This window comes from Struthio camelus, chromosome 10, assembly GCF_040807025.1.
Source record: "Struthio camelus isolate bStrCam1 chromosome 10, bStrCam1.hap1, whole genome shotgun sequence".
NCBI lineage: Eukaryota > Metazoa > Chordata > Aves > Struthioniformes > Struthionidae > Struthio > Struthio camelus.
In genome coordinates, this window is record NC_090951.1 from 26825569 (window position 1) to 26841559 (window position 15991).

General features: G+C 51.4%; 2 protein-coding genes across 3 annotated transcripts in view; both read right to left on the reverse strand.

Annotated features, from left to right (window-relative positions):
- ATP6V0D1 (ATPase H+ transporting V0 subunit d1) overlaps positions 1 to 6647 on the reverse strand; it is a 46045-nt gene extending 39398 nt beyond the window's left edge. Inside the window, exon 1 of the mRNA XM_068955273.1 lies at positions 6407 to 6647. Within this exon, the coding sequence (XP_068811374.1) occupies positions 6407 to 6536 (130 nt within the window). The 5' untranslated portion in view covers positions 6537 to 6647. The remainder of the gene's footprint in view (positions 1 to 6406) is intronic.
- A 2143-nt stretch (positions 6648 to 8790) lies between these two features.
- On the reverse strand, positions 8791 to 15991 carry AGRP (agouti related neuropeptide). 2 transcript variants are annotated; one of them, XM_068956104.1, is made up of 4 exons: positions 15920 to 15991; positions 12097 to 12285; positions 11336 to 11430; positions 8791 to 9099 (listed from the first exon to the last, which is right to left on the reverse strand). In XM_068956104.1, the coding sequence occupies exons 2-4, from the start codon at positions 12269 to 12271 to the stop codon at positions 8905 to 8907; spliced, it is 465 nt and encodes a 154-aa protein (XP_068812205.1). In that variant the 5' UTR covers positions 12272 to 12285; positions 15920 to 15991; the 3' UTR covers positions 8791 to 8904. The 2 variants fall into 2 exon arrangements, with proteins under 2 accessions (XP_068812205.1, XP_009675065.1); XM_009676770.2 differs by having other exon boundaries at positions 8791 to 9096; positions 15920 to 15989.

The window sequence follows — 15991 nt, forward strand, 5'->3', positions numbered from 1 at the left end:
TGGGCAACCCACTCTAGGTGACCTTGCTTGAGCTTGGGGTGCTGGACCAGATAATCTCCAGAGGTTCCTCCCAACCCCAGCTATTCTGTGACAAGCATGACCTACTTGCCCTAAGTTGTCTAAGTTCACTGTTGATCTGCTGCACCTCCTAGAGATGGAGCTTTATGGACCAAACTGAGGTGACAAAGGAAGAACTGCAATCCTGGAAGTCTTTTCTTCCCAGCCCCTAAAAATAATCATGTTTCATGTTTCTCAGGTTATTTCCTTCTCATGGCCATCCTCCTTCTCAAATACATCTCTGGGGCTCAGGTGGCTACTCTGCTCTTCCCCAAGCTATATTACATGACACCACAACCTTTGGGTTAAGAGGACTGAAGAATCAAGAGCTTTCAGAGGCCAAGTATACACCAGACTGATAAGCTGTGGGATGAGATGCGCAAGTTAAACACGACAGACCTGTACTGGGGCCTGAGGCTAGTTCCACATACAGCTTAAGCACATCCAAAGACAGGACTGATACCCACACTTTCATGGGCCTACCGCTGTTTCCATTAGGCAACCATGCTGGATCAAGACCCCAGCTGAGCTGATCGTGTGGGCAAAAGCTCTTTTACCCAGAGATGTGGTGGTGGTAGAAACACACAGCCTAGGGAAAACCTCTTCTGACAGAGGCCCACACTAACAAGCTTAAGCCAACTACCTGCCACTTCTCAGCTAGCCATTTCACAACCTCATTACCCTAAGACAGCAAGCTATGGGGTATGCTGTGGCCACTGCCCCAGACTCACTGCTCGCTTTCCATCTATGCTCTGTCTGCAGTAACTTGCATGCTCCACCCTAGTCCACTGCATGAATTTCAAGGCTCATCCTAAAGCCAACAACTGCTCTCACACAGAAGTACTCCAAATGGCAAAGTGAAAGGTTTTGGGGAAAGATAACAATTGAAAGGGAAAAAGGAGGTAGACAGGCTTTCAGGCCCATAATCTCCTTTATCAGGATCTCTGAAGGCTCCAGGTCTCTTTTTGAATCACAGAATCATTTGAAGATGCTATGAAAGAAAGTTATCGTTGACAAGGTGTACAGAATTCATATTACCGGAACAATTTGCATTAATCGTTCATACTCATCCCCCAGGAGAAGCAGGCTGCTCTCATTTCAGTTGTATTGGGTCAACAACGTACCATCAAATCTACTCACGCTAGTCACTTCATCCACAGAACAAGCCATTTCTATGGCTTTGCAGAGGCAATATTGAGCTCATGGCTCCCAAACTCCCCTGTCAAGTCTCCTGGAAGGCCTAGCCAGGACCCAGCATGAAGAAGAGGTATACCAGCCTACCAATGTGTATTTATACCTCTCATCAGGTGTGAGGAGGTGCTGCTTATCTGCCCACTGCCAAGAAACCCAAGAACTAATTCCCAGTGATGACCAAGCACCACAATGATGACCAGCAACACCACCTCATTGCTTCATGTCAGAACCAGACATTTCTGACTGTTAGTGCCAAGATGAGAAAAACTACCAGAAGTGAGGACCATAAGAGAGCAGACCCCAGGGGAGAGCAGTGCTATGAACTCACTGCATGGGGCCTCAGCAAGTTCCATAGCTGCAACAGCAGTAGACAGGGAGCCAGATCTTTAGATGAGCATGCCTGCCTGACAGCAGATGTGACACCAGATTGCTACAACCTACCACTACCTCGGAAATCACAGAATGCAGCACTGTAGCAAGCAAGAACAAAAGAACGACACAGTTTGTATTTCTGCAGATTACAACCACCTATGTCCCAACCTCTAAGGTAGGAGAGGCTCAGGATGAGGTGAAACGTCCTGCTGTTGGATTTTACCACACCAATCACCTTCCCTACACTGGCCTATCAGAAAGAAGTCAGTGACCTAAGCTGAGTTTCCTACACTACTGCTGTGGAATCAAGAGGAATATTAGAACAGCCTGGAAATAAGAGGCTAGTGAACACTGCCTTGAAGATAAAGGAATTCCTGTTTCTAAAGAAGATGCTTCTGTACATTTTCCAGGCTCCATATACGTTTTGCTGTACAGAGCATAAAAGACCAACAATAAAGCTTACCTATAACCTATAATATTACAATCCCTGATTGAACTCCACTTCTTAAAGCTGCACCACTGTCCAACTGTATCGACAGCTTTTTATTCTTGAGAGCTGACAATGAACCTCTAACAGGCTACAGCTTTTAAGACTGGAGAGAGCTCTGTCTCCTTTTGGCTGCAGAAAATCTAGGTGACTCATAAATTTGATTATCCAGGACAGATTCAACTCAAGAGCAGATCTGTGTTTACATAACCGAAGCAGAAGAAGGCAGCTAGAAGTCCTTCACTGACACCTTGTGTCAGAATCAAGAACTAGCTACAACAGAGAGGGCTGAGCAGCTACCAAGCACTATTCAATACAGGCATGCAGCATACAAAAACTGGCTCAGAAACAACTAAAGCGTCAGGTCTTTTGGAGCTGAAAGAAGGGATTAAACAATCTTGCACAGGGTTTCAAGAGAAAACTTAAGCCAAAACAGCTCTGTGCCCTCCCTCCACTCCTGGTTATGTGCTCCAGCAACTTTTCCAAGCCACCTTAGGAGCCGGCCTGATCACATAGCTATTTGGCTCCTTATGACAGCAATAAACTGACTAAACAAGAAGCAAGAGTTTGAATAGGCTTACCTTGTGATCAGACAGAGATGGGGATCACATGGAAAAGCATAACCTACTCCTTCTGGTAGCATCAAGCTGTCATGTGAAGCTTTGAATTATAGTCGATCCCTTTGTGTTTCCAGATTGACACAAGGACACAAGAGGGAGCAGCATTTCAGACCGGGAAGCACCTTATTCACGAAGCAATGTCAAGAATATAAGTGAACTGCAAGGATGGGGCCCCATACAGACCAGTCAGATACCCCAATTCCCACGGCCAGTTCCAGAACCGCATTGGTCTTTAGCATTTCTCCACAGCAAAGGTGGCAACCTGCTCTAGATCTGGGATTGCCTGCAGAGCTGGACACACATACAAGAGGAGGCAGCAAAGACAAAACAGGAAAGAAAGAGAAGAATGTACGAGTACTTTGTGCCTAACTACTTATTTTGGCTGTCGATAGGCTGGCCACCACCTAGATTTAGTATAGACAAGTACCTGGCAGAGAAAGAATGGGCTTTAAAGTCTGTTGAACACAGAAAACAGGTACTAGGATAGAAAAACTGAAGGAACAGAGGAAGGAAGTGATCTGACCACAGTTATAGAATCACAGAATGGCCAAGGTTGGAAGGGACCTCTGGAGATCATCTAGTCCAACCTCCCCGCTCAAGCAGGGTCATCTACAGCACATTGCACAGGATCGCGTCCAGGCGGGTCTTGAATATCTCCAGGGAAGGAGACTCCACAACCTCTCTGGGCAACCTCTTCCAGTGCTCAGGCACCCTCACAGTCAAGAAGTTTTTCCTCACGCTCAGATGGAACTTCCTGTGTTTCACTTTGTGTCCATTGCCTCTTGTCCTGTTGCTGGGCACCACAGAGAAGAGTGTGGCCCCATCCTCTTGACACCCTCCCTTTAGATACTTGTACACGTTGATGACATTCCCCTCTCAGTCCTCTCTTCTCCAGGCTAAACAGGTCCAGCTCTCGCGGCCTTTCTTCAGAGGAGAGATGCTCCAGTCCCCTCCTCATCTTCGTAGCCCTCCACTGGACTCTCTCCAGTAGTGCCATGTCTCTCTTGTACTGTTCTTCACAAGTGATCAAGAGCAACATCCCTTTGAAGGAAAAGCCTTCTACAACAGCACCCTACACAGGGATGAAGAAAGCAAAGCTGAGAAGGATTCAAATCTGCAGTGAACTCAGAACAGTCTTCGAGCTCTGAAAGGAGCTTGACTAGGAGCACAGCAGCAGCCACTAGAGAGCTAACAGGGATGTAACAGTTAACAACATCAAGACAATCACATGGGAAGTCCCAACCAATTCAAAACTACCACTCCCAGAGAGAGGTAAGTTTATGCAACTTGGTTCAGAAGGCAAAGAGGGGGGAAAAAGGGGGAAACTATGAATACAGAAAGACTCTAAAGAGGAATTAATCTACAGAGATGTTGATAAGGAAGAGAGAGTTTGCGGCATGTTGAGACTTCAGACAGCACAGATACCTCCCTCCATCCTCCTTCAGATCCTGGGCTCCACGCTAAGAACAACAAAGAGAAGAACAACAAAGAACAACAAAGTCTGCTGAAAATAAGCTTGTCCTAAGTAAAAAATATCCTACATATTTTTAAGGTAGCAACTGGGGCAAGTCCCAGCATTCTGTTCCCAAAAATGGACTCGAATGGAAGAGTTAGACTGGCAGCAGAAATCCCCATTTTCTGCAGTGGTCTTCAATATATGAAATCATTGCTATTACAAATGCAGACATTTAGAAGCAACTATTTCTATAAGCTCTACCTGCACAACAAGGAAAAGATAATGATAAGAAAGAAACTAATCTTAAATTCAAATACAGAGAGAAAGAAAAGATTGACAAAGAGCAATATGGAGGACGAAGGCAACATCCACTGAAATATGACAAGTTCTGTGGTCATTAGAGTTCAGGAAGAACAAGCAGTTTGAACACTGCAAATAAGATTTCAGTTGTATTCAAAAGTCCAAAGACATATTGTATAATATAGATAACTAATTCCAGGAACAGCCCAAGTGAATATTCAACTTCAACAGCTGTTATTTAATACCTGGAGCTGCAAAGTCAATTAACTTGCATCCAGAGCTCAGTTGGTCAAGGATCCCTCCAGATAGTCAATATTGATTTGAATCACTTGGCAACAATCCTCAAGATAAAGCTGATGCTCAGGTAGTATTTTTAGAAGTTTAAGACAGAGTGATCCCAATAATTACAGTCCCATTGACCAAAACAATTAACATCTCTAGACACATCTCTAGTTTTTAGTCTATTTCAATAGAGAGCTATTTTTGATCTTCACGATTTATCGGCAAATCACTGATCCAGGTTCTAGATATCAACAAGAGAAAAAATGTTAAGCAGGTCAATGATACAGAGCAGTCTCTTAAGGCCGACTGGCTTGAAGACATGGACAAAGCGACAAAGTCTCTATCCTGATTCTATCTTGGGAAACAGGACAAGTCACAAAAGATAACCAGCTGAAAGAGTCAGAAGCGCTAGCATGACTGCTGGCTGGGTAAGTGAGTGATTACCAGTTTGATGGTTCTATTTTCTTTTTATTTGGCACGATACAGCTGTTAGATGCAGTTCTAGTGGTCACAGTTCTGCGAGGATGTTGGCAAACAGGAGACAGCTTAAGTGCTGGGAGAGCAGTTAAGAGATGCAGAGCCTTCCCTGAACTTTGTTTTACTTGTTGAAAAAAAAAAAAAAGCTTAAGATTTTAGCTGATGAGCGTCACAGAACAAAGCTATCACAGCTTTCCAGCTTTGTACACGCTAATCTGGACAAGAGGCAATGGGTGGCCAAAACTAGCCTAGAAAGAGAGCTCAAGATTAAAGGTGAAGAATACTCACTACTGAATTTACTGAGACCCATAGACTCCAATTAATAGCACTTACTTTCCTAGATGACCTAGTCATCTCAAAAAACAGTTGCTTGTATCTGCGATCAAGTTAGATCATCCCAATAATCTTCCTTCTGGCCTCAAAGTAATAAAAAGCTTTCCTGCGCTGCCTGCCACCAGTAAAGAGAAAGCATAATACTAGACTTATCAACAGACCTAACAAATCCATTCGGCTCCCAACAACCTAAGGATGTGCACCATGGTTACGCAGCCACTTTAAGGAAGTCAAAAATCGCAGTGGGTGCTGTGCTGATTCAGCATTTGTGCAATCACACAGCCAAGCAGACCAGGAAACTGAGTCAGCTGAAAGCTCCTGCGCTCAGAGGGTGGCAGGGTGCAGCTCTGACAGGAAGACCCACTGCCAGGGGAACCCGGAGCTCTGCCCAGCAGAGGCAGCTATTTAGCCACAGCTTGAGGATGCCGCAGCTGCAGCCGTGCCAGGATGAGATAGTGTCGTGCCAGGAGAGGGACCTCAAACCCCTGCTGCCGGCCCCTCCTCTTGCCAGCCCGACGGCGCTGGAACCGCTGTCCTCCAGCCCCTCGCTTCCTCCGTCCACCTCTCGGCCACTGCTCCCTTGCCTCGCGGCCGCCAGGCGCCTGCGCTTCCCACTCGGGCCCCTACCCCCACACTCGGCCAAGCGGCCCCAGCCCTGCCCTGCCCTGCCCTGCCCTGCCCCCCCGCCTCAGCACCGGGGCTGCGGGCCCGGGTGAGGGCCGCCCCCCGCCTCGGCCCCTGACCCCACTAGACGGGCCCCCCAGCCCGCCGGCCGGGGCGCCCTGCCCCCTACGGGCCTCGCTGGCGGCAGGCCCCGGCCCCGCTCACCCTCGAGGCTCTCGCACTGCACGAGGTTCACGTAGTCGCCCTGGCGGAGCACCCCCGCCTTGAAGCCGCGCACCAGCCCCTCCAGGTAGCCGTTGTCGACGTTGAAGTGCAGCTCCGGGAAACACGACATGGCGACGGCGACCGGCTCCGCGACGGTGGCGCCTCACGTGACCCGCCCGCCGCTCACATGACACGCGCTCCGCCCAGCCCCGGTCCCGGCAGGCAGCGCGCGGCCGGGGCCCCCTGGCGGGGGGGGAGGGGTGGGCGCTGGGCGGGGCTGCCGCGGGGCCCTAGTGCCGCCCGCCCCCGGCCCCGGCGCGGCCCCCGCGGAGCCGCGCTCCCCTGTGAGCCCGATTCCGCCCCTCCGCCTCGCCTCAGGGCGGTGGGGCCTGGGCCCAGCCCCCGGGTGCCGGCCCAGCGCCCCGCACGGCTCTTTCACACAGAACTGTCACGTCCCCCGCAAAGCCCCCGTTCCCCCCACGCAGCCCTGCCTCAGCCCATAGACGGGCCACAGGTGGCCTTGGACAGTCCCTGGCGCAGCCCCCCGTTACTCCACACATCCCTCTCGGAGCCTCAACGCAGGCTCCAGCGCCTCCATGCAGCCCCCTGGCCCTGGGCACATCCCCCAGCCCCCCCCGTTGGCACGGCCCTGGCAGCAGGGGTGACAGAGGGGGCAGTGAGGGGCTGGACAGGGTGACCCGGGCCACCTCACACTGCACAACCGGAGCCACAGCCCAAGTCACGGGGGGGAAACAGGGTGCCCGGAGGTGTTTGAAGGTACAAAACCACCTGAGAGCAGTAAGCGCAGCCACCACTGGCTCACCGTCGCCCCGGGTTGCCTTGCTCTTTCTGGAGCTGGGCTGAGGGCAGCGTGGCTCAGAGCCTGGCTCTGCAGCTGATCCCGTGCCCCTGTGTTTGCACTCTGTCTGGAGCATCCATGCAGGCCAGGGCAGGGCCTGCCACACTGCAGGATTTAGACAAGGCGTTACAGCCAGTCCCTGGAAGAGGCGGTCCAAGCGCCTGGCCTGCAAAGCATGGTGAGGAGACCTGGCCAACATCAGGAAAAGGGAAAGACTTCACACAAATGAAGCTGAAGTGCCCGTGCTTGGAGTGTGACTGATTGTTGCTGCTCCATCCTGGGGTTCATAACTGTGGAAGCAAGTTGAAACCACGGTCTTCTGTTTGCAGACCTCACTCTCCTACCCTGTCAACCTGCTTCCTTTCTGGTTTCCCTTCTGCTGTGGGTCTGAGCTCATCTTAACCCAGCTGTAGGAAACTGGGCACTGTTTTCTTTCAAAGGGAACTACAGCTGTACAGACATGCCGTCACTGTGTGTTTTACTGTGCACTCCCTGCCCCTGGACCAGCAGGGCCAGCAGCTTGTCTCCACGCTGCTCAGAAGCAGCCCAGTATACCATTAGGCCCCAGTCTGTCCAGGGCTCCCTGTGGCACCCCCATAACCTTAAGATACTACTGTATTTTTATGACTTTTCAATTCAAAGTGTTTGAGACAACGTGAGGCTGTGTTACAGCCCTCACAGCAGCATTCTTCTGTTGGCACCAGCAGTGTGTGTGGCATCCCCGAATCATAGCCTGATGGCACCTGGAGGTCCATGGCTGCCTGGGCTAGTGGCTGAGGAGGTCGAACTATGGGCTGTCTGCATCCACACTGGAGCCATTCCCACTGTTGACCTCTCCCTGGTAGCTGATTCTTTGAGCTTGACAGCCTGTCCTGGTCCAAGGGACCAGGGCACAGCAGGAGCTGTGAGCTGTCCTGCCACTGGTGCCTCGGGCATGATTTTAGCTGTGGGCTTAGAAACTGTGCTGTTGTATTACCAGCTGCTTACTGCAAATACCTATATCAGACCTTGGTCTGTGTAACAAACTAAAGCAGGTGGTCCTATGCCCAGAGGAAGAATATTTCTGACCTCCATCACTGTGAATAAGGGGGGGCTTTCCTGAATGCCTGACTTGAAATTATTTTCGAATCCTGCTGCAAACGGGAATCCTGTTCTCACCATCCTGTGGTGACATCTGCCTCCAGCTCCCTCTTGGTGACATACAGCCAAGCACAGAGTTGGAGACTCACCACCAGCAGCACTGCAGCAAAAATATCTTGGGTAGGAGCCTCTGGCCTGCTGTGAGCAATACTCTTGCTCATGAGAGCAGGGCTGGTTGGAGCAGAACACAAGACATACAACTCCCAGCACAGCTGAATTCCCACCTTCTGGGGCACTCCTACTGAGATGCCGCTCTAATCTAGCTGGGAATGGCTCTGCAGGAGCTGCCATGGGGTGCAGGTATCTCCAACTTTCTGCTGACACCTCCCCTGAGAGCCAAGGTAGACATGTTGGGTAGAATCAGTCCAACTTGGTGATGGGTTTTGCTAACGGCTGGTTTATTAGAGCTGCAGAGGAGGAGGCACATGCGGGCAGACCCACAGCAGACCCAGGGAGCAACCCAGAGTGGCAAGGAGCATATAGTCCCCCGGGACCAGCGCTAGTTCTTGCCACATGGGAAACTGGTGCTGATTTTCCTGCAGTAGCAAAAAGCATTGAAAAAGCGGCAGTAGCAGGTGGCGCAGGGGTCACAGCAGGGGATCTGATGCCCGAGACAGGACTCCAGGAGGCGGACACACCGGCGAGGGGAGCGCTCTTCTCGGCCTGAAGCTTGCAGTGCAGTGGATAACACCTGCTGGAGAAAGGAGCAGGGAAATGGTGTAATGCTGGACAGCCACACTAGCAATAAAGAGCTGTTTGGGAGAGAGTAGGGATGTCCCTTAGCTAGTTCCGTGACTGTGGATTGAAGGATATTCTACCTTGGTTTTGTGTTTGCTGCCTTTGCCTCAATCCTGCTTCCTTACAGTGTGTGGCCACCTAACCAGGGGAGAGAGGTGCAGAGGCTGAAAGAACTTCTGCCACCAACATATCATTGTTAACTGAGAACAGATAAGGAAGGGCATTTCTGGGGCTGGAGATGCTGGTCCTGGGACTTTTTCATCCTGCTTATCTGAAGGAAGCTCGGAGAGAGACAGAGGGACAAAGAAAGTCAAAAAGAGACCACAGATCCAATACGCCATCTGGAAAGTTGCTGCTCGCCTTGGAACTGAGCCTAACTTAGCTGAAACTGAGCCTGGGCTTGTGGTCAAAAAAATAGTCCTTGGACCTTCAACTCTAACTGAAAGGTGCTGCCTACTGTGGGAGTGACCTGCCCCGCTCTGGTAATAAATGTATTCTGCCACAGAACACACCCTCTCCAGGCACAGAAAGCTCCAGGAGGGCTTTGATGTCCAGTCCAGTCCACATAGCCTAAAGAGTCCAAGGCACCTCCATGTAAAAACAAATGAAGTTTGCCAGCACCCAGAATATCCGACTTCACACACCCAACCCGCACTTGGGGCTCAGCATGAGAATGTCTCTGAAGCTTGTTGAGATGGCAGAGCTGGACAGTTTGGCAGCTAGTGTGGGCACAGCCAGGCATTGCAGCATGAGCCAGCGGCATGCGTGTCTGATGAAATGTACTGCAGCTGCCAGCCTGCTGCTGCGAACAGCAGGACCATCCATCATGGTCAACTCCAGGCTCAAAGCAACATGTGAGAAACTCCTGGGATAGCTTAGCCCTCATTTTGGGCTCTCTTCAGGTGTCATTACCTCTTTCACCACATTTCAAGGCCTTCATGATTGTGGAATAGAAGTTTTTCTTGAAACACAGTCTAAACATTGAGGAATTGAAGGAGGCAGGTGCCTTTCTCTGGAACAGAAACACCAGAGACAGAGCCAGGCAAGAAGTGGAACAGCCAAGCAAGCTGGTGGCCCACAGAGGCTTCCTGGGCTATAGTTGAGATACATTACCTGGATCAAAGAAGCACATGCTCAGGCCCCACTGGAGCTCAGCGGCAACCACCGAGGTTGTGGCTCTGGGCAGTTTCAGCCTGTCTCACTCCAGGCTGCTGAGAGCCCCCATCCCTGGTCCCTTTCTTGTACCAGTGCCAGCTCTTGTCAGACCTATTTCATTGCGTCCAGCTGGCAGAAAGCTAACCTGGGAGCTGAAGGAGATTGATTCCTGCAACTTAATGTGCTGGAAGAGCTCAGCAAAGGTCCAGTGAGCCCTGAGGGAGGGTGGGGAGGCCTCAGCCTGGCCTTCTAGGGTCTTTTAATGATCTGTCCATAGAGTAACAGTCTTTTCAGTCCCTCATCATGGGAGTTTCCTCAGGCCCTGCATCACTCCAGTGGCCCATCAGTGAATCCATCAGATCTCCATCTCCTGACTGGAAGTTCAGTCTTGCACACCCCCACAGAGAAGCCTGGGCTATCTATCTTGTACTGAGATGTGAGAGAGTTCTTGGTATTTTCTATCTGCTCTGTTGGGCCTTCCAAAGTAAAGGAGGAGGCCAGTGTTTTCCTCCAATTTGATAATTATTAATAGCGAATGCACTATTCCCATCCCCCTTGGCTGGAAACGTTTGTTTCATACTTCTCAAAGTCCTCTCCGATTTTGACTGAACAATTGATTTGGCTGGAGAAATTTCAAAAGAACATATTTCACGCCCACTTGTCATTACTGAAATGTTTGGTGGAGAAGGTTCAGTTCCCACAGTTTCATAGGCAATTAGGTGGAGAATAGTTGCCTGGCTTCAAACCTTCCTCAGTTCCAGCCAGCTCTCCTCCCTGGTCCCTGCAGCAGTGTTCCTGGTAGGCCAGCGCAAAGCCATCATCTTTCTAGGCCCCTTTCCTTCTAATTTCCCAGACTCCCAGCATTTCCACACTCCTCAGCAGACAAAAAATGTAGGCTCCCTTCCCAGGCAGCGCCAGGTTTGGTGTTTGCTCCAAACCAACCATGGCCCCAGGGCATGGAGAAGCCTGATGCAGTTTGGAGCATCCCTGATCTTTGGAGGTTTTTAAGAAAACATCATGAGCTTGTAGATTGTTACCTGTGGTTCCAGCATACCACCTTTCTGCACAAGGTTTCCATCAGCTTCCTGGACTTCTATGGCCATCTGATCAAACTCAGGCCTGGGAAGAGCTCCTGTTAAATACAGAGAGAGGCTGGACAAGGTGTGCAGTGCAGACAGGCTGCTGGCTGCTGGTTGACTCTGCTCTCCGTGTTCCAGAGGAACTTGGGCACAGAGAATAAATGGTCAAAGATGTAACTTAATAGTACTGCACCTCAGAGGGGAAAAGCCAGCCTGAGTTGCGGTTATGGTCATATTTCTGGGCAAAGAATTGCTCCCATCCCTCTCTTGTGCAACATGATGAGATAGGTACCACTGTACAGGGCTTTCTGCAGGTCTCTGTTCAGAAAGGAGAGGACCCCTTGCAGGGCAGCGGAATCTGCATGTGTGCTGGGATACATGAGGTGAGAGGCTGGCTCCAGGCAGGGCTTGGAGTCCTTGGGAGGAAAGGATCCTTGGGCAAGATCCCAGAGAAGGGCGCACAGCTATGTAGTCCACACCCAGAACAAAACCTATTCTCCACTGTCTGAACTGGCTGCCAGGGCAGGGTTAGAGGGGACACTACTCTCACTGGACAGTGATAGGAGGGGCTGCATTGCTCTAAAGGGATCTCCTGCATTCAGTCCTGGGATCAGGGTTCCCAGTTCTATTTTTGGGCCCCTTGCCCCACCAGCAAGCAGCTGGTGGCCAGACAATGGGAGGGGTGGGGGCCCGGAGGGGTGGGGGTGCACGGGACTCACCCACTGGCTCCACAGACACCGCCTTGACTTTACGTAGCAGGTTGGAGTAGTGGGCTCTGTCTGCCCCATACAGACCAGCGCTCATCTCCTGCAGGTGGTTGTGGCTGAGGTCTGAGGTGAGGATGGTCTGGATTCCCTGCAGCAACCCATAACACAGCAGCAGCATGTTCAGCATGGTCCTGGGGCAATCTGCACAGTGGGGTCACAGTGAAGATCAGTCCTGGCCTGGCCTCCCAAGCTCCACCACCCTGCTATCACCCTCAGAGCAGTGCATGCTTGAGGGACTCAAGTGCCAGCCCCTCTGGCAAAGGACAGCCTCTCCCAGCACCCCCATAACACGGTGCTCTTTGCTTGGGTCCATTGACATCACACTGAGTGGATCAAAAGTCAGCACTGAGAGTGCTGTCCTCCTCCCAGAGCCAGTTTGGACCAAGCAGGGACAGGTGCCAAGACTGTGGCTTTGCTCTCTGCCATGCTGCATCCTACCTGCAGCAGCTGGGCAGGTGGTCTCCAAACCCCTGACAATGTGGGCTTGTAGTACTGCAGCACTCCTCAGAGCTAGGCTGCTGTCCATATGACCCGCTGGCCTGACCAAGGAGAGCAGGCTCCCTGCTCAGGTCTTTGGTCACTGGTCATGTTCAGATACATCAGACAAAAAGAGGGGAGGATGCTGGCCATGACAACCAAAAACACCTGTCCTCCTCCCACCTGAGTCAACCAAGGGGACAGAGCTGTCCTTTCACTCCAGTCAACAAGGTCAGCTGGATGCCTACATTCTCCCAACTCAGACTGTGGGCATGCATCCTCCATGATACTCCCCAGCCATGAACTGCCTTCAGGAGATGGTGTTTCTATTGCAATTTCTGCCAGCGTTAGCACTGGGAGGACCTCAGGCACAACCATCTCTTCCTCTCCAGATAGAAGCACAGAAACTTCTCCATGTCCAACACCCTGACAGGGGACAAAGCTCCTGAGGCTTGGTCCATTCCAAGCAAGGTGTCTGAATTCAAAAGGAAGAAGCAACCAGGAAGGATGTGTGGTCATCCCCCACCCACCCAGTCCTGCTCCAGTGACAGTAACTGCAGAGCCCCAAGCCATCTCAGTCACAGAGTGTTGGCATCTTGTTACGCCTTTCACATTCTCTAGATGGTGAACCATCCATTAGTTCTGAAAAGGCAGGAGCAGAAAGAGCACCGACAGATATTGTCCCAAGACAACAAGACACTCCAATTTAATTGTGTATCTTGCCATTCTTCTTCTCTGCTCCAGTGCTGCTTGAGCTATACAACCTTGTGAAGTCTGATGCTCTGTTTTGCAGTACAGGACTTCAGACAGGAAGGTCAGAAGCTATCCAAAACAAGCTGTGCCTCTGGGAGAAGGCAACTCATTGAAATCTCCACTTCTCCCTGTCAGTTTCCCTCATGGGGCATTCTGTGCTCGCTCCCCAGGGCCTTATGATGTCTCCTGGCAGGACGTTGCCTTGGCCATGCATCTTCAGTGGGGGCAAATCTCTGTGTTAAGGAGCAGTACAGACAGCTTGCTGTGTTTCTTTCCTTTCTTCCCTGCACCAGTTGCTCCTCCTGCCAGTGGCAGGGCTGGCTGATGTCCCAGGTCTGTCAGTTGAGTCTGTAGACCTTGAGAAGTCAGAAGCAGTGAGGCTAACCAGCTTTCCCACATGCTCTGGCCTCCTGGACTTGAGAGCTTTCCTCGGGCCCCCAGCATGCCTGTGAATCTTGAACAGGCCAGGACCATTCAGAGCTAACCCATGTGCTGCAGTGCCATGGGGGACTCTGGATGCTGGATCATTCATGTTCCCACTGCACAGGGGGGTGAGCAGCATGGCAACACCACGCACTCACCCATCTGCACATGCACAGGCTATGCCCAGAACAGATCCACCAAAACTCCTGCCAGATAGCTGTGCTCACAGAGCATGGAAATGCCACTAGCTTTAAAGACCAAGAGCTAATATAGCCTGGTCTTCATCTGGGCTTGGGCAGGTAACAAGGGTCTTGCAGGCAGCTCCAAGTGCTGGAGGGCAAGTATCTTGCAGGGTCTCCAAGTTCCACAGCCTCAAGACCCATGGTCTAGCTCAGAGGCAGCCCTGGTACTCACCAGCAGTTCCATCCTTTGCCTTTTTTCATGGCACTGCTGATGCCAGCACTACTTGGGGACAGGCCACAAACCTCTTTATGCTTTCTTGCCCCTCTCCACCACTGCCCCCTCCATAATGTCTCCCTCCCCCTGCCTGCTTTATCCCTCCACTCCTCCAGACATCAGCCCCTGAGCCATGTGTCCATGCCCACCCTCACGGGCAGCTTTGCAATGCCATGAGCAGGAGTCTAGGTAATGGAAAGGAACAACTTTACAGCGTTGTAAACAAAGCCCAGCCATTAGAGAGACTGCATGCGCTGCACCCAGGGTAACTATTGGAGCAGTTGCAAGAGAACCCCCCTGAAAAGGCCCTGGGGAACTCCTATGACAAACTGCTTTGCTAAAACTCGTTTTGCACAACTGAGGACCCAGCAGGATTTGGACCCAATAAGCAAATGTGAGGCTTCGGGAAGATAAAGTATCACGCAGAGGCTGACAGAGAGAGAGCAGGATAGCTGTGGCTTTGCTTAAGGTCTGCAGTGATGGTCTGGATGTCATAAACATAGCAAATACCCTTGCAGGGGGCTCTGAGGCCTCTGTGCTACCTGAATAGCCCACTGGCACTCGGCCAGATGGCTTTTGTGAGGGAAGCATTTCTGTGAAAAAGCTCCTTTGCCTGTTAAGCTGCCTGGATCCTGAGCACCGACATCAGGAAATATCTCCCCAGTTGAATCAGCCCAGTGTTTTCACCTGGCCCCAGTGCAGGGTTTGCTTCCCCTTTCCAAGTCATGGGGAAATTCAGATTTTCTGCTCTTGATGAGCTCTGCAATACTGGCAGTGCCCCACTGCTGTGCACGAGGCTCAGTTAGTTGGGGGACTTTTGGTCTTTTACTGTAGATCCTAAGGCTGCTACGGGATGGTGGGAAGTACTTTGCAGTGGGGAAGGGAGTGGAAGCTCTGTGGATGTGAGATCCTTCCCAACCCTCTGCTTTCTCTGGGGATGAAATAGGTCAGAGAGGAGAAAGATACAGCTTAAAGAGAATATCGGGAGATATTCTTGGGAGATTTCTTGGGAAATTTAATCCAAAGACATACCCCAAATAATCCAGCAGAAAGGAGAAATGTGAAGCTATAATGCTGGGAAGAGGGCTAGGCTGGGCTGGAGAGAGCAAGTTTGGGAGGAGGACTACACTGGGCACAGCTGGGGAAAAGACTGGGCGAGCTGGGGAAAAGACTGGGCGAGCTGGGGAAAAGACTGGGCGAGCTGGGGAAACTGCAAGCATCACCTACAGGACTGGGAGGAGAAAAGATAATGCAGGGTTGGGCTGTGGGCTTTTGGGGCCTGAAAGCTATAAAGGGCAGGGGAGCTCTGCAGGGAGCAAAAAAAGGGCCCAGGAGGGCGATTCCTAGCCAGTGCCAGCAGCCAAGTCCCACAGAGCCCAGCACCCGTTTCTGAGGCAGGGCTGAAAAGCTGCTCAGCAGCCTTTGAAGCTCCATTCTTCCCTCTGGAAATCCAGAACCATGCCAGCCACTCTTCACCTCCCCATTCCCCCAAAACCGCCCAGTCCTTTGCTGTGAGAGAGCCCCTCCGCACCCAGGAGATCGCTATGGCTTTGGGCATGGCACCCTAAATGCACCCACTGCCTGGCCCTGCTCACCCAAACCCTTCCCAAGGCAGAAACACCACCCATTGTAAGAACAGACCTCTTTGAACAGAAACAGGGCTTACCGCTTGCTGCTCCACTGAGTTCACTGGTAACGCGGTTACGTGTTTCTGCCTAGATGTCCTCCCAACATGTGG

Bases quoted from the DNA above. Each gene is read 5' to 3' on its own strand.
- AGRP (XM_068956104.1), bottom strand. From the start codon at position 12,271: ATGCTGAACATGCTGCTGCTGTGTTATGGGTTGCTGCAGGGAATCCAG. The intron at 11,431-12,096 runs GTGAGTCCCGTG...TGTATTTAACAG, and splicing joins GGTGTCTGTGGAGCCAGTGG to GAGCTCTTCCCAGGCCTGAG. The intron at 9,100-11,335 runs GTAACAATCTAC...TCCTTTCTCCAG, and splicing joins GTGGTATGCTGGAACCACAG to CAGGTGTTATCCACTGCACT.